This window comes from Malurus melanocephalus, unplaced genomic scaffold (genome assembly GCF_030028575.1).
Source record: "Malurus melanocephalus ecotype Western Australia unplaced genomic scaffold, MMel_1.1 scaffold_489, whole genome shotgun sequence".
Lineage (NCBI taxonomy): Eukaryota > Metazoa > Chordata > Aves > Passeriformes > Maluridae > Malurus > Malurus melanocephalus.
In genome coordinates this window covers 369-19,350 of record NW_026623721.1, presented here as the reverse complement: position 1 = coordinate 19,350, position 18,982 = coordinate 369, and the positions used below count along the sequence as shown (strand labels likewise).

The window sequence follows — 18,982 nt, the reverse complement described above, 5'->3', positions numbered from 1 at the left end:
TACCTTTTAATCTGGAATAAATTATATTCAGATACCAAGGAAAAGCATGCAGTTTTTATCCTTTTGTTTTGTTTGTTTTTTTAAGCAACTGAAAACCTTTTAATCAGTGTTTCTTACTTGTAATTTGTAATTAACTGTCCTAATTCTTATGATTGTCACATAGCATTTTTTAAGCTTCAGGACAACTCCTCTCAYGGAGGAATAAAATTTCATCTGCTGTACCTTCAAGCACCAAGCTCAACATCCAAACCATACAGCTTGGAGACTGAGCCAAAGCTTGTTGAAGCCAACAAAAAGATTGTCACTGAATGTATGTGCAATACCTTTAGTGSTGTTTTGCCTAAAAGGAAGTGTGAAAAAGTTTAGACCAAAATGTAWTTCATTCCTCAAACCTGCAAATACTTATGCATGGGAATTAGGGGCTCACCTCTCTGTAAATTTTCTCTCACACAAAAYATCTGTGGATCAGTACTGAGTAAATGGACAGTCATTGGATTCTATACACTGAATTCGACAGTACAAGAAAGTATAAAGTGATTAAAAATTTCTATAGGCAGAATATAGGAGAAATAATGTTCTTTTGATTCCAACAAATTCTGATGGGTTAAACAAGAAACTTACTATTTCCTTTAATCAGCTGTCCATTCTAATGTTAGATAAGACTTTTACTGAAAAGCTACATTTTTAGCAGTACATACTCAATTGTTGTGTATCAATACATTAAGGCATCATTAGCACTGTTCCTCCTCTGAATTACAAGAAATAATTAGAATGAGAGATTAAAGAGAAGAAGAACAAAGCAAATGTGTTATGCCACAGCACTCAGATMTTTAGCTTGTTAGTCCCAAACAAGCAGGCCTGGGACTTTCTGGCTGAGAACAAATACTTGAACCCCACGAATAGCCTACTGGTTTTTTTTCCATTTATTTTCACAAGTGCCAATTAGTTTAAAAACAGATCAATAATTTTATAGAAAAAAAGAGAAAAATCAATGTTACTTTCCTCTATTATTTGATCCTACAAGTACCTTGCTCTTATTATATTCTTTGAGTAGTGAACAAAAAAGGATGAAGGCCAGACACTACATATTCTTCATCATATTCACTGATGTTTGTTCTCCATTTCAAGAACTATAGCCTCAATTTAGTGCTCATTGTTTCTTAAATTTTTTATTATCCTTTGTAGTTAATGATGAATTTCAAAAGAAGATTTAATTAAATKAGAAGAAATTATTTTGATACCACAATATGAGAAACCATATTGGCATTTTTTACAGACCACCATAAAATAGTTATTTTGTTTTCCAGGTAAAGTAGTCTGTGATAAAAATCTTTGTGAAATGAAGATTTTGAGTGAAAAATACCTCAGCTTCTCTATAGCTAATGGATAGGGGAAAAAAAGTTCAAAAGGAAAGAAGAATAGAATAGAAATAGAAATAGAAATAGAAATAGAAATAGAATAGAATAGAATAGAATAGAATAGAATAGAATAGAATAGAATAGAATAGGATAGAATATGAAAGATGAGGAATGATCACCTAGTCCAGCTATCTGACCAGTTCAGGGCTGACCAAAAGTTAAAGCACATTGCTAAGGGCACTGTCCAAATGCSTCATAAGCACTGACAGGATTGGGCACTGACCACCTCACTAGGAAACCAGTGTTTGAGCAACCCCACAGAGAAGAAATGCTTCCTAATATTCAATCTAATCCTCTTTAGGTGCAGAAATCAGATTCATAAAAAACTGGATATTCGATTAATGCTTTTGCCCTCCTTCTTAAGCAACTGTCAAAAGCTGCTGAAACAGCTCATRTCCCAAATTGGTCAGTTTGTAAATACAGTGACCTACTCTAGATAGAAATATTGAACATGTGTAATGGGAAAAACTCAAAAGAAATTTAAAGAATAAAAAAGGAAAATGTGTTGCAGGATTTTAGTGCTTCACAACCCTCTCCCCTGCCCCACCACCCATGTCACACTTAGGATTTACAAGATCACTTAAACATCACCTGAAATTCACAGACACACACACATCAAGATCATCCTGGTCGGTGGATTTAAAATTGCTCCAAACACCTCTTGGCTATCTAATTAATCTTGCCCTTGCAGGAAAGGTTGTTGTGATTCACAGAGACAGCTRTCATGCCATGAGGCAGATTCTGTCTTGTCCAGCAGGTCTCAGAACAATATGGATGTGGTAGATGTAGAAAGCAACCTGTGGTACAAATACCTAGCACAGGAAAGCTAAGTGCAACAATTCTTCTCAAAACACTACAATGCATTCACATTTCAACTGTGCTACCCTTACTTCTGAGTTAACACCAGCGCTCCTAAAGCAATCCACACAGCAGATCCAAGTATGAATGTTTCCACTTGTTATGAGAATCTTATTTTTTTACTGAAGTCGAGACTAAGTGTTTAGTGGATGGGGAAAACATGCATTTATCCTTTTTGTGATAATTARTATCCAAGGTCACAAATATGTTAAAGACAGTCAAAAGAGCATGCTCGATTTCTCTGAGTTCTGTGGTTGAGTCTTAATGAAATACTAAAAATGGGTGTGTACACAAGAATATACATACACATGTATGCACTGAATATAACAAGTATCTTGTAAAACTTCTTTAYTGCCATTTCTGTTTGTCAGATGGAAAGTATTCCTGTTTTGAGAAGGTTATGTCTCAGTGGTSTAAGATACCTCTTGCAGACTGTCAGCCACTTCCCTTCCCTTCTGCTGTCTCTCTTTCCTTCCCCTGTTGATGCTGACAATACTTCCTTTGCTCTTACTTCAAGCATGCTACACTGGAAGGTGCTTTGTTGACCATTATTTGCATTCTTGCAGTAACAGCAGAAAAGCWGGATGATAAAACTGAAGCAATATTAAGTACCCAAACTGCTAAGAGCAGGTGAGCTTTAAATCCTTGTACGCACCTTAGCAGCCTGTGACATTTTCACATCCTCTCTTTGCATGAACATTATTGCTTTTATTTTTGATGCTCTTCAAAATAGTTAAGCTCTTCATCACTAGCACTATTTTTTGCCCATTGYACTCAGCCACTAGCATTTTCTCTTTTTTTTTTCTGCCACTACAATGTCATCATTAGGCTCTTTTAAACTGGCATGGGAGGGGGTGACAAGCAATTCAACGGAGAACAGTGACATCAACAGCTAGATGAGGAAACAGAGCAAGAACACCTTTCCATCTCTGACAGTCCTGGCAGTATTGACCACATCCTTGATTACTGTGGTGCAATCATTTTAGCTCCAGTGTCAAGGTGTTGTCTCATGCTCAGAGTCACAGTCGATATCCCTTGGGTTTTTGTAGGGAGTCAAGGGGAGCTGGGGAGAAGATGAGTTTTGCTTTGCTGCTGATTAACTCATCCTGTCAGAGCAACCTGACTGAATCCAAGCTGGRTGAAAAAGAAAGCAAACCCCAAACCTGTCTCCTTCATCTCCCCATCCTATGGGAATTCATTGCACAGTTTTGAGAAGGCCCTGAAAAACCCTACAAAAGTCCTTCACAGGCAAGCAAGATCTGGGACACAAGTCACAGTGTGGGAAGGAAAGAGCCATCAATATCCAACCATCTGTGACAATTGTCAACCCCCACCTTCAAAGATCTCTGAGCCCTACCCACTCATTACCACAAAGACTGGGGGAAAAAGGCTAAATTTTGCCTGGCTGTTTRATGGCAGACAAGTATACTGTGATAAACTGTGATATTAAGGAATTAACTTTCTGTTCAAGTTTAAGGCTTCCTGCCTTGACCTTTAACATCGATATCTTGTGRGCATTCCTTCAGAAAAAGAAAGCAAAATTATCTTACAGAGCTATCTGAGAGCTATTATTCTACTGATAGTCTCCAAAGTATTACACAGAGAAAAAAGTCTCTCTTTTTGACTGTGCTAGGTAATTCCAAATATTACATTTTTACTAATTCAATCCACTGTCCTAACATAGTTACAGATGTTATGCCTATTAATTTTTAACGCCTTAATTCTAGAGACAAGCTGCCAATAATCATGAGAAAGAAAGTGATTTTCCAAGAGGTGAAATACTATGTCTAAATTGGAAATGTAAATATTTACATCTTCAAATCCACACAGGATTCTGATCTATGATGGACACAGACTGATGACACTACACAACTGGAAAAATACTTTTCCTTTAAAGTTACCACTGGTATTTTTACTAAATGAAATCAAGATAATTAGAAGATGATTAAAACTCATAGGTCAAAATTTAAGTCTGATAGCAAGGAAGAAAAAAGAAGTTGAGAGGACAAGTATTTTGCTAAATTAAGCATCAACTTCTAACACAAAAAMAGTGATCATTATTTTATGACAGAGAATGATATATGACATACTGAAAATAGCACATATTTAAAAATATAAGATAAGCATATATCTGCTCAGGGAATATAATGAAAGCATTTTTTAATATGTGCTCCTCATAAACTGAGACTCAAACAGAACAGAATATGAAACCTCTTTCCGCCTAGAAGAATGATAAGCAATGATGTCACTAGCAGCAAAGTGAGGAAATATCTACTTACTGTGTACAAACTCTGCAATGAATTAAGGGTTTTGATTATTTTTTTAAATTGAGAGCTTAGAAAGATTTTTGAAGACCACTTTGGTCAGAAAACTTCCTTCCAAATTTTTTAATATAGGTGAAAGTTCATACACCTTATCTTTGTCTTCTGTTCTTCTTTACTGATAAAACCAAATTTTCATCMCAAAGCCAAATGGGAGCCAGGCTGCTCCACATGTTAACCATGGTTATAAAATAATTTCCTGCAATCATTACTTATTGTGCCCAAAATGTATGATTTTTTCAGGCCTGACATTTCCAAGAAAACATTTTGAGTTTGAGAATATTGCTTGGGAAATGTGGTAACCCTCAATATCACGATATGGCATCTCTTACTAAATAAGAGATGTAAGAAGACACAGACAAAACAAAGCTTTCTCACCTGCTGCAATACAGTGGATAAAAACTGCAGCTTTAAATGAAGATCAAAAGCCTTTTGTTTTTCCTAGATAGTGGGAAAGCAGTCAAATAAAAAGGCAGAAAAGTTATATGAACAGCTACAGAGGTTAACATTTATATAGGTTCAGACTTACAGGGAAGTTTAGGATAAACAGCAAAGATAAAGAAACTACCAAGATTAAAGTACCATAAAATTTAGATTTTACATTTATTACTATAATATTTAAAATAAAGCAATGCCTAATTTATTTTTATTTGTGGGATTTAGACTAGCATACCTCATTAAGACAGATATTGCAAATCACACATWTTTTTTTATAAAATGAAACAGAGGGAAAATACTGTCTCCACCATCACAAAAAGTGTCACTAGGAATGRAAAAATGCTTTTGCAGCTGTGTTAAGAGGAAAAAAAGCCAGCTATCTTCACTTTTGGGGTCTACATGGTTGCAATTTGGACACKATGCATGTTTCTAATTATCAAAGAGTCTGTTCCTCACTCATGCCACAGTCAGATGCCMATGTGGAAACTCCTGGGCTAAGTCAGATGTCTTGTGCCAAATCACTTCCTGCTGTTTGTTGCTGTCTCTCTCCTGCCCTCACTGTCCCAAAACAAACAAGTAAAACCCCTCAAGGTTCAAGTGGCCAGTGACCAGCCAGCAGGCTCACAATAATCCCCTAATTTCCTTATGCCTATTTAAACTAGACTGACTGGTTTTACCTTGAAGTAATGACACAACCATAGTTRCCCTGTTGGCTGTGCTGTGACAGAAGTATCTTCCAGCTAAGGAGCACCGTTTCCTTGAAATGCTTCCAGCTAGATCTGAAAGAGCTCAGTTTTCACTGCCAAGTCTCTGGGCAGSTTACAAAAGAAGCCAAAATAGCAGTAAAAACCAGTCTATTTCCCCACCATTTTGCTCCAGCAGCTTGTACTAATGTTCACCGATTTTCTGCAACTGTACCTGTAAAATGGCTTAAGTAAATAAATTTTCTCCCTAAGTGAACAAATCTTTGGTGGGGAGAGGACTGAAGCAGATTCTATTTGCACAAGCACTGGACAGAGCTGGCTTGGGTGTGCATGTGCATCAGTGTCAAAACAGACTATGAGAAAAAAGGTGTTTACAGAGCTTTCATTCATCATTTCATTCATCATTYATTCAYCATTTCATTCATCATTCMTCATTACRGATGCTGCATTCCCCATGAGAAGCCAGCTGAAGTTTCACCTCTTCTGCACTTCTCCAGTAGATCCAGCAGGTCTTTGATCAGTTGTTTTAACAGTGGCAGACAAAACACAATTTCAAGCAGCTTGAAGTATGTGAGGATTTTGAAACAAGGCTGTCAGATATGGCATGGACCTGGGAGATTCATGTTTCCTCTGGACCAGCAGCTTAAGGCTCTGTGGGACACTCTAWGGCATCTCAGATGTCTACATCCACATTTATGCAACTGTACTGAGACCAGGAAGTGTCACAATTGGAGGTACAAAAMCATCACTTCTTGCTTTTGAAAACTTTAAAAAAAAAGTAAATGTTTTATGGTCTCAATGCTTGAAATGGAAGACTCAAATTTTGAAAAATAAACTTAGGATCAACTTGACATGTCATACTAAAGACTGATTAATAGTAAATACAAGGGAGAAATACCTTGAATGGAAATTATGTCCAGCAAACCACTTAAACCTCAGTTTAAAACTGAATGTATACTTGACTGCTTTGTTAAATTGAAAACTTAAAACTTTGGATCCATTAGCCCAATGTGAAGATGATTGTCTCATACCTCTTTTCACCTCCCCTAACCAAAATCTTCTCTTCCCCACTGTCATTTAAAATCCTGTGCACATATTATCTGCAGATCATAAACCTTAAAGATGACTTTTTACAATGCTGCCCACATTCAGTTTTCAATCCTGGACTTTGGGAGATTGCCAGCTAATTAACCCAATCTTAAAAGCAATGATCCATGAAAACAAACAATTAGTCTCAGCACAAAAATGTGAAACTACAGACACACAAATATCTTCCAAGCTGTTAATACAGGAAGGTATCACTGAACTACTACATTGAATGTCCTGGTTAACAGGACAGCAGCAATGTGGGAAAGCTACTGTACTTACATTACTATGTTTTCTTGCCTAAGTGATCCACATGGTTCTGGGTCCTTTAGAAACCTGTACTCAGAGACTTCTAAAGCTTTCAGGCATATGAAGCTAGATGGCAGTTTCCTGTTAGTCCCTGYCTGGACCAACACAGCAGCCAAAATACCCAGGAGTTCAGGGAGGTCCAAGAAAATGACCACAGAAACTCCAACATCACCTTCTGTGAGGACAGTGYCTGCAGGAGCACCAAGCCCAGCCACCAGGAGGCACAGGCTCACCGTCAGTGTGACAGAATTGCTCCTTTCAGCACCCCAGACATCCCTGCCGGGATGCTTCAGCGGGTCTGTGGCACACAGGATGGATTCAGTGGCATGTGCATGTCCAGGGCCATTCTCCAGCTCCATCAGGGCTGTGAGAAGATGTCTCTGTGGGATCGAATCAATGAGCCCCCCAGGATGCACACACCAAGGAGCTGGCTCTCTCTTCTACGCGAACGTGCACCCCTGGCTACTCCTCTTGCCAGAAAGACAGAGGCCAGGGCAGATTTTCTAACATGTTTCAACCTCATTGTACCAGTAGTTGAACAATTTATCTGGCAAAAAAAAAAAAAGTTGTACTCTCTTGAAACAAAGAATATAGGCCTACGGCACAAACTCACACGAAAATGTTACTCAYAATACATACTTTCCCCAAAATAAAGCTTTATAAAACCTAAGAAGAATAAAACGTTTCCACAGAATGGAAGCATAAATATTTAATGAAAAGATTATTTATGCTGTTATTCATACTGTCAAGAGACTTGGAGGGTTTCACTTAGGATCCTGCTGTGCTACTTAACAAACTCACTTAGAGGCTGCYGTTCAGGAAAGAGCTATTGTGTCATGTAACAACATCAACAGACAACAGCAGAATTCAAACAAGTTACTAAGCCTTGGTTGTAAGATTCTCTGAGCAGGAGCAAATGCATGAAGGGATTTAAAGGAATTCCTTAAGCACACAGCACATTGCATCAAGCTAATGCGAAAGGGAGATAAACTCTATGATATACTATGGAAGTTTAACTTGCTTGCTCATTTGTATATCTCAAGCAAATTGTAGTAGTAAGTTGAAGGAGAAAAAAAGAAAAAATGTCAGGGGCTAATAAGCTTTGTAAACAGTATCTCTATAGTTTCTGATAAAGTGGTCACAGAGATAGACTGCATTCAAAATGCAGCCTGCCAAAATTGCTTTCTAGAATGCAGTTCTGGCACAGACCATGAAGTAAAGACCCAGTCAATTTATCYTCATGAAAGCATTAAAAGAGAAGAGAATGGAGAGAAGAGAACACAAACTAAATACATCCCATTTATCATGCTTGCCACTCTCAGGATCAGTATCATTAAGATACTTCCAAGGGAGTTTACATTTTGCTTTTTGCCTTAGGCATTAGTTTAGGATTTGGTGGAGTAAAGCAAAAACTAACCAACCAATCAAAAAGTCACAACAAAACAASAAAAAAGAGAGCAAGACTTTCTGTCTGCTGTGGAAATCATTGTGCTAGTACAAGATGTTTCACCAACACAACAGCTGCACAATTTGAGTTTTGGTTTATTCTTCAGTTTAGAGGGGCTGAAAGCCAACTCTACCCTAAGCGTGGCTTTTGGTGAAAACCATGGCCTTTCACTGCACAATGAAGACAAATGGACTTTTCAGGGCTCTGCATTCCCCTTAAAGACCATGAACTACTTCTGTAGGTTAATGAGCACAAAATGTTTTCCATAAAACCAAGTCTGCTGCAAGATTATGTCTGTTTTAAAATGAGAGCTGTGAATCTCCACAAGACCATTTTAGGCAATCACAAACTGAGGGATAATGAAAATGAGGGTGCTGAAAATCTAAGAAGATTGAAGTCTAAGTCACAAAATTAACTTGTGTTAATTAGTACTCACCTAAACCCTCAAGTATCCCAGACTAACTAAATAATTAACTCAAAGGTCATCATATTCAAACTTGCATCTCAAAGGCAGACATATAACTCAAAAGCTCAGYTTGAAGTGAGAACTGGGAACCCATAAATGCCCAACAGCTTCAGCTCCCTCCATTAAATGATGACTTTTACCACTGCTTCAGATCTTAATATACAAAATACCCTTTCAAAAGCATCTGATCCATGTGTGATTACATGAGATTCCCAGTTTCCATTAAAAACATTAGTCCAAGGGTTTAAAGGTGCAGACAGGTGAAGGTCAGATTTTCATAAGTACCAGGTACTTAATTTCCAGTGATTCAAAACAATACATGGTTTTTAAGGTCTTATTCTAAAGTCAGGTGTATGAGAAATAAAAATTCACAGTGATCTGAAGTTGCTAAAGTGCTTCAGAATAAGCCTAAGAGAACAGAAGACTAAAKACTAACAGAGACAAACAGCCTGGCTAAAATATAAGCAAGATAGTGCAGAATTTATGYTTCTGCATATTTAATTTGAAACATKATGCCCARGYCAGAAGTCTGTCTCTAACCAAGATTGCTGAGTGCTAATCTGAAAGATCTGTAAATCCCTACAAGTGCATTCTCCAACAATCAGGCTTTTTAAAGAGACAGCATATTGGGACTTCTGTTTTTGAAGGTATCTAAAATTACCAGTTGCCTGAAAATAGGTTTTTTCTATGTCTGCCTTTCACATGCCAATTTACTTGTCATAAAGTTATTGCACCTTTTATGAGTTTAGCTGTGCCTTCATACTTTAGACTCCASAGCCACAACTAGTATTATATATCTTCAGTATTTCACTGTAAGATACATGTGAGAAGATTTTAAATTACATTTAAAGATTTTAAATTACATTAYAGGACAACTGTCAAGAATAACAATGAAAGCGGGGTGCTTGTTTCTCTACAGCTGGAGGAAGTTCCCCTGCCAATTCTGCTGAAATCTAGACCATGAATAGTACTGGAGTATTCTGGTTTCTCTATTATAGGCAAAAAATAATATATATTGTGACCACTAATGATGAGGATTTTTTTTTTAATCCGGACCACATAAAGTGTTAGGAACTCCAAGCATTCGCTGTTTGCTGAACATGGTAACCCTCTCCTTTTTTTAAACTTAGGTAAATTTTACTGAGGAAAAAAATACAAACTTTTGCTTTATTTTAAATAACTGACATACAAATGTTAAAGAAACAAGAAAATTCGAAGAGGAAAAAAACAACCAATATTATTTTGTAGATGCATGCAGATGAATAAGAACACCAAAACCATTTTCTGTGCTCAGTTCTCTATATAGGAGCATTTCAGAAAGTCCTGTTTACAGCCTTCAGTTGCACCATGTTRTAACCCCAGCTAGCCCATATAATGCTGTTGAATGTGATGTTGCTGTTTTATCTTTGCAAACCAAAGAAAAGCAAATTAAACACTGCTAACAAGCACTTTGGAAAGGTTGTGTGTACATCATGGAGGGATTTGCACACATGATAACAAAGGTACTTACACTCCTGCRTAGACCATGGCTAAATAACTCAGAATCAAAGAGTCACAGGCTACTAAACATTTGGAAAGGACCTCTGGGGATCACCCATTCCAACCCTTCTGCTCAAACCACAGCCAGACTGCCCAGGGCTGTGTCCATTCAGATTTTGATTACATCCAAGGACAGAGACTCTAAAATGTCTCTGGGAAACCTRTTCCAGGATTTGAACACCATCACAGTGAAAAAGCTTTTTTGTTTGGATAGAATTTTTTATATTTCAGTTTGTGCTACTGCTTCCATTGCTCTCAGTGAGAACAGCTCCATTTCCACTTTATTTTCAACATTAAACACTGCCCACTCTCCTCCATCAGGTACTTAAACACACTGAAGAGATCCTCTCAAGCCTTCTCTTCTTTTCTTGGACAATGCCAGCTCTCTCTGCCTCTCCTCCTGTGCCAGATGCCCCAATTTTTTAGTCACCTTTGTGGCCCTTCACCAGACTCACTTCAGTGTGTCCATGGGTCCCCTGGATTGGGGAACCCAGAATAGGACACTGCATTCCTGAAATGGCCTCACCAATACTGARTAGAGGTGCATGAGATAATCACYTCCCAGGTGCAGGACTTTGCACTTCCCTTTGCATTTGACTGCTGTAAGTCTTGGTAAAGCCAAAATAAACAATATTCACAGCTCTGAATGTCTCAGATTGCCACGATCTTTCAAAGATGAACAACAGTGGCCTTACAATGACACGGGCCAGTTCCTTCAGGTCTCGTAAGTGCATCCCCATCAGACACCATGCACATGTGCACATCCCATTTGTTGAAATATTTGCTAACCTGATCCTCCTCTACCAAGGATAAGTCTTCATTGCTCCAGGCTTTCCCATAGGTCTCAAGGGCCTGGGATTCCTGAGGGAAAATCTCACCTGCAAACTGATGTGAAAACAATGCTGTGTAACAGCCTTTTCCATGYWCTTTGTCACCTGGTCACTGCAGTARYGARCCCAGCTTTCCCTCATCTGCYTTTTGCTGCTGATRGACCTCTAGAAGGCTTTATTTCCCTATGCTTCCCTTGACAGATTCGAATCCAGATGGGTATTGGGTTTTCTGACACCATTCCTGCACACTTGAACAGCATCTCTATCATCCCTGATCACTTGATCCCGCTTCCACCTCCTGGTGTATTAGCTATTTATACAATTTGAACAAAACACCTTTCAAATTATGACAAATAGATTCCTTTAGAGAGCTGGCCACATCCCTTGTCAAAGCTGAGCTGCTGTGCAGGTAATACCCCAAAAGGCAAGTCAAGGCACTCAGCAGACTGGAATAAGCCTAAGAGGATCTAAGGAATAAGTGCTTGACTGGCAAGGGGCAGCACTGCGCCCCTATAGCACCAAATTCAAGCACACCACATGATCTGAAGAGAAATTCAGAGGCAGAAAGGGAAGAGAGGAGGTGGTGAGTCCTGTARAGTGACACTGAACTCTGGTATCTCATTGTAAGGGTGAAATGGCACAAGTGAAGCATCTCAGGCATTTACAGAACAGACACTGAAGTTCAGTTTCATTAGAAAATGTTACTACTCTTASAAGCCTATTAGCTGACAGAATAACAGGGTTGGAAAGCTTTAAAGAAACACGAAATATTTTGTGATAGAGTCACAAAAGAAGAATCTATGTCATCAGCATGAACTAGATGATACTAAAAAGAGAGGAGCAGCTAAAGGATGGAAAAAAACAACAAAATTGGTTGGTTAGCAAGGAGAAAAAAAAAGAAAAACTTGAGGTTTTTAAAATAAAAAGTGTAAGTCAATTCTCAGTCAGTATAAATTACATAATTCCATTAATGTTACCCATTTAACAGTTTTGTGGCACAAGCCAAGTTTCCTGCTTGGAATTGATGCTGCAGGCTCTGCTCCACACAGAGAGGAACACACACCTTAATTGAGCTTTTACCGATGCAGGGGCTCAGGCTCAGACCAGTRAAAAGGACCTCAGGTTTCTTTTAGCAACTGTGTTCAGTTTTCTAACCAGAATTTTCTCTTTCTGGATTCTAACTCGTACATTACTATCCCCACTCCTTTCGAACCATCACCTACCTTCTTTAATTCTTCCTCAATACTTCTGCCATTTTCCTCTGAGGACAAATTCTCCTTCTGGTTTTCTGGATCTATTCCAGGTTCTGACTCTTGTTCTTCACCAGATGATGTTTCCTTGTCACTCATTTTAGCAGCAAGCTGAAATAACCTGGATTTAAGTTCATCCTCCATAAGTTCAGACTTGACATCATGGAACTGATCTTCATTGCTTACATCTGTTTCTGATAAATCATCAAAATCCTACAAAGAAATTAGAAAAAAAAAAAAAACGTAATTCCTGTGTAGGCACAGAAAGAAAAAACAATTATCAATTTCCTTTTCCTTGAAAACTATAGGTATGATCCCTCTGCATGGAAGCTAGAAAGAAAGAACACTAAGTGTTCTGATAAAAAAGGAATGCCAGTAAAACAACACTTTCTGGATTATATTCATCATTCCTGCTTACTTTCATATTACCTAAAAAGGAGCTATCAAAATCTTCATGTATCTGTGTGCAACTAATAAAATACACTTTAGTGGCATTTCCCATTCCCAGYACTATGATCCTTCGCAGGCACAGTGCAGATAAAGGTGAAGTCTGGCAATGAAAGAACCTGTAACCTGGCAGCTGTGTTCATCTGTCAGCTGGAAGCTGTTCTTCATTCCCTGACTGCTTGGTCTTGAGCATTATCCATGTTCTTCTTCAAGATTGCTGGAAACAAGTTTTGAAAAACCTCTTTTTTGTTAYATGATGCTGTTTAAGATTGTCGGCTTTCCCAGTCTACAGAGATGACTATTTTTTCAAATGCCAACCTCCTTGGAACAAGTTCAGTCTTCAAGAGCACCTTCTGTTCTGACTCCTGGATCCTTGAAGCTGGGAAACACTTTAAGGGTCAGTTAAGTACAGTGGGTGTTACAGACTTGATCACAAATCCCTCACTCTGGGAGCTGAGGAGAAAAAAAGCAAAGTCTTTTTGTAAATCTGTTTAGTGCTGTGCCTGCCCAGCATTTAATAATGTGGAAAGGGGGATAGTTGCCCTTGCTGAAGATCTGAGAATATCTCATAGCTGGTCTATAAACTAATGCTCACGTAAACACTAATTCATTTTCTGGAGYTGTGCTGCCTGATGAGGACCCAATTTACCCTGATTTTCACTACAGTCCCTGGAGAGAGACAGAGAGAAATTGCATTTCCCAAAGCAGTTTCCTGGTTCCACCTATAATGYTAACTGCCCTCTGGAAATGTTCTCTCCCTGCTGCCTGCTAAGGTAAGTATTGAATCATYAGATAGTTTTTTTGGGGCTTCAGCCAAGTCCAAGAAATAAAATGGAATTAGGTGGTTTTAGAAATGACAAGTTCTTTGAAACGGAGCATAATTGTGGAAAACCATCCAGAAGGAGGCTGTGAAGAATTCAGCCTGGGACCAGAGTGGCAGGCACATCTCAGCAGGTCTAGGARGATGATTTGGAGCAATTCTCAGAGAGGAAATTATTCCTGTCTGCCTTAGGCTGTCATGCTGTGACAGGACCAGCCACTGACTAAAACCTGTGTTCTCTCTTCCATTCCTTTGGAAATACAMAAACAGGAGCAGCTGCAGCAGCTCTGCTTATGGATGAACCAATTACCTGCAGTTCTCACAGGAAATGTTAGCTCTGCCCACTCCCYCACAAACCCTACCCACCAAACAGCTTTTAATGGATTGACACGTCGTGTTCATAATGTCAGTTCTCATCTCTTACACAGTGAAGTGTAATGTAGTGTTCAGCACTCTCACAGCGTTCTGGACAATTTTTGTCTGCAGTTATTTGCAATTCAATCAATTATGCAACTAACTTATTGCTTTATAGCTCACCTTCAGGATGCAGAAAGCCATTTTAGAAAATCAGAATTTGAAGGAAAAACAGAAATTTGAGAGCTACAACAGAAGGGGAACCATGGTTTCATGCTGAAATTCTTCTCCCAAACAACCAACTTTTGCTGAATAAAAAGCTTTTTTCTGCCAAAGCTGTTCAATGATCAAGAGCAAGATCTCWAATCAATGTGCTTTCACTTTAATTCTACAATATGATATGCTCTTACATACATGTAAAAGACTGGTGCATCTCACCTTTTCAATTAAAAAATCTCTATCATAATGTGTTTCTTCAAATCTGCAAGAAGAGGCCTTTTTTCAGACACATCTTGCATGTCACTCAACAACTCATTACAAATATCAGTATTACACCCCAATCAGCGATCTGTCAATGACCAATACTCACAAATCACTTAAACTACTACTACTACAAAAAAAAAAAATCAGAAAATTGTTGCTGAATCAATCTGTCCATCAATTTGTACCCAAGAAAGAAACAACTTATGTGATCATAACTTATGTGATACACAGGACAAAAAGCACAGCTAAACTGTGCACTTGTATTTTATGAGAATACAGTTTAGTGAAGATACATCTCATTAAACCTGAGCTATTTACAGCTAGGTTTCTAGTCTAAGCTAATTACTGGAATCCCTCTTTACTTGAATTACCCCCATTTATTTAATTGGTACCTCCAAAAATCTACTCTCRTCTACCAAAACACCTGGTTTGGGATTACAGCTCTGCCCCAGGGGTGTGGCTTTCCTCTRGCAGTGTTGATGCAGATTGAGCACAGTTTACCTTGAGGTCAGGTCTGCAAGGAAAAGAAGAAAATCCCATTCTATGTAGACACATTCTRTGGGGGCTTTTTAGCTAGATCAGCTTAGCTTTGACTGCTCATCAGTTTAACTGGAGTAGCAATGCACATACACACATGGAAAGCACCACTAGTTCATATAAAGAATCCATACTGACAACAGCAATTTGACAACTTCTCTCGACCCCGAAAAAAATCCCAGCCTTCACAGGATCACACAGAGCAACGTAAAGATCTTTTGGCCAAGTCTGCCTGCAGAGATGAAAGTCGTGTGCTGTCTTTGCAACAGAGGGGCYCGTTCCACATTAGTTAAATCTGTGTTTTGAATATACATTGTTTCTTGGGGCAGTACTCATCTTGAGAGTATTGACTCTATTACAGCTGAACTCAGGTTCAGCTAAACTATTTTTAGCTTTCCAACCTCCTTGAAATGAGCAGGTGGATTATCTACATTTGCAAGAGCTGTTAATTCCTGTGCACACGCAGAGATAATGGTACCTTATTACTGCTACACTTTGTGGCTTCTGTTAATAGTAGGCTACTTGAGTTGTGTGTTGGGATTTTCAGATAGTGGCAGCCAACTATTTGTGAGGAGATTATACCTCTTTCATGGATTGACAAGTTAAAAAAATGCATTAACAGCCGTAACAACAATAAAAATAAATAAATTGAAAGGTACTACTATTATTATTTGTTTAACAGATACTGCCTTAAACTTCATTATTCCTTGCTGTTCATGTTTTCACACTTTCTGGTAAGTTTAATGACTTTTTATGAGTAATTACACAAATCATTGTCTAAATTCCCATTTTTATCTATCAGCAATACATAATGCTAACATCTGCAATCAAGAATAAAGGGCTACAATTTTATTTGAATACTGAGTTTTCTGTGAGGGCAGACTAATGAGCCATGAACCCAGTTTCACACAGAGAAAATCAAGTGTTCCTATGCAAGCATAAGTCCTTTAGGAGACAATGAAAAGGGAAATACACCTTTCCTCACACACAGTGTCCGGATCCTTGCACAGAAATTGCTAATAACTCAATACAATCACAGTGGACAATAATGAAATAAAAAAAAACAAACAAAAAAAAAACCAAAAAAAAACCAAACAGGCTCCAGAACAAAATCCATATTAAACTATAAACTCCTAAGAGAAATTTCCCTTTACATAGGAGATCAAAAATCTGAAACTACAATTTTTAAGAGACTACACAAATTGTGASGTTTGCAGGCAGTTTCTCAACAAGAGCCAGTGTGGTTTCAGGAAGCKGTTTTCAACCAGTACATCCCGAGCGCCATCCCGTGGGAACAGGCAGTCTGATCTCCTGATCAAAGAAGCAAACTCATGATGAGAGCACTTGTTTCACTTGAAGCAATTCAACTCCTCCACTTTGCATCAGAAACGAAAGAATTTCAGGTACATTCAGCAACAATCATATCCTGATAGCCTTCTCTCAAAAAGATAATGAAAGCAAATATATCAATATTATTACTAATAATAATATCAGCTGCCTATTAATAATAAAAATGACAAAATTGGTGGTTTGAGTGTCCATTTTTTGTGAAAAGTTACAGTTGAAAACATAATCATCATTAAMAGCAAGGCTGCATTTTCCAGTTCAGTTTCCATGGGAATTTAAGTYTTCCATGGTACATAAGCAATCAGGTTATCAGAAATTTGGTTTTATAAGAACTCGGTTTTATCAGGACAGTTTTCATGTCTTGCTTCATGACTGAGTTTACWGCACCTCTGCAGGCATCTCAGGAAAATAACTTTTTCTTTTACTTAAGTGGCACAATTTCCCTCAGACACAGTACAACTTGGTATCTGTTCTCAGGTTTCCCCTTCCAAGTCACTGAAAACCTTATACAAAAAATTCTCTCTCAGTCAAAAATCATCATTCTATTGTGTCTAAAACAGGTTTTAAACAAACATGCCACAGCATTATCCTAATCTAGAAACTGGATCTAGATTAAAAAATAYCAGATTTTAAATTGAAATTCAGTTGTGAGTTATGAACTGACTGCAGATTTTCCAGAACATGACTGCTTACAACTCTCCAGACTCAGAGCAGAGAGGAAAAAGGACTTGTTTTCATCTCACTGTGAAACTGGGAGAGTAGCAAACAAAAGAGCAACCTTCACTATTTGAAAATGAAGAACAAAACCCCAACYTTCAGACTGATAAAACTGAAATCCTGTTCTACAATGCTGATGAAAACACAATGGTTAACAAATTGTCATGTTATCACAACACAGTAAAATAAGGTTATATTGCAATGCAGTAAAGTACTGAAAAAGTGTGTTTCTTCACTGCAATTTACATATAATCAGTTATTCAGAGTCTAGTAACTTGGTTCAAAAAGAGTTTAGAAGAGTTTGTATGGTCTTTGCAAATTTTGCATAATGTCATCATGTGAAAAGCTATGCCTGGTTTAAGACCCCACAGTCAATCTTCCTGAAGTCTGTGCTGTCTGCAGTTCTTCACACACCTACACTATAATTTTGTAGAACTGTTTGTATGTAGGGCTCTCCCTGTTGCACCTCAATCATTTTACAAAGATCAATACATTACTTTGGGGAATATATGAAGCTCTGACATCSCTTTAATCTCATTTTTCTAAGCAATGTAAATGATGACTGGCTAATCCATTTTCATACATTAAATCACATTCCTTACCCACAYGATAATTTTAATTGCTTTCTAGAATTGTTCAACCAACCTTGCAACATCCTTGCTCTAAACTGTCATAGTCAGCCCATTTCTGGTCCCAGCAGTGTTTGCTGGAGGTTGGAGTAGCTATGAATGTGAGCATCAGTTGTCAAATCAGCCACCTCTGTGTGTGTGTGTGAAACACAAACTAAATAGATGCAAACCCACCCATACATAAACCTCTAGTGAGAATTTCATTGCTTTGACAACAGGGGCATGATCTGGAGGCAGCGTGCCTCTGCTTGCCCCACCAAGGCAGAGGGAGCAGTGGAGCAGCAACAGTTCTTTTACCCTAAAGGTTAGTGAAGGGCAGAGAGGGTCAGAATCCTAAATCTTGCACTTTGAGCACAACAGAGAGATTATAAGAGACAAAGCAACTCACAAAAGACTTGGAAAGAAGGATAATTYTCTGCACCAGCTTGCACTTTGAAGCACACACTAAGCTGCTAAAGGATGCCACCACATATGTCTGGGGGCAACATGACTTTCTGACCTCATCTAGATGAACATAGGGGACGGGTAGACTGGGTATCAGGAAACAATTCTTCACAGAAAGGATTAYCCAGCACTGGAACAGGCTGCCCAGGGAAGGGGTTGATTCATCATCCTCAGACGTATTTAAATATACAGCACTTAGGGACATATAGTGGTGGACCCTGCATGGCTGAACTTGACAATCTTAAGAGTCTTTCCAATCTAAATGTTTCTGTGATTCTGTAATGTCTCCAGGACCTTCTTTGTGATCTCTGATCTTCCATGTTCTGCACATTGTCTGTTGTGCCTAGGAAGCCACAATATGAACACAGATCACACACAAATAAGCAAAGCTTGGAAGGAAGTGTAGAAGTCTGTACAAGGTATGGTGTTTGTGTGGTCCCTGCAAAGCCTTGTAATTCTGCCTGATGTTCTAAGAAGWCATTAAAGGCCACTGATGTGTTGTCAGATCACATTATCATACATAACTCCCCTTCAACAT

At 38.3% G+C, this 18,982-nt stretch overlaps 1 protein-coding gene across 1 annotated transcript in view; it reads right to left on the bottom strand.

Moving 5' to 3' along the window:
• The window catches only part of MYRIP (myosin VIIA and Rab interacting protein), a gene marked incomplete at its 5' end in the record, with an annotated part of 22,369 nt that extends 9,490 nt beyond the window's left edge, over positions 1 to 12,879 (bottom strand). The window contains one exon of the mRNA XM_057381064.1: positions 12,640 to 12,879. Within this exon, the coding sequence (XP_057237047.1) occupies positions 12,640 to 12,879 (240 nt within the window). The remainder of the gene's footprint in view (positions 1 to 12,639) is intronic.
• Between the last annotated feature and the right edge of the window lie 6,103 nt (positions 12,880 to 18,982).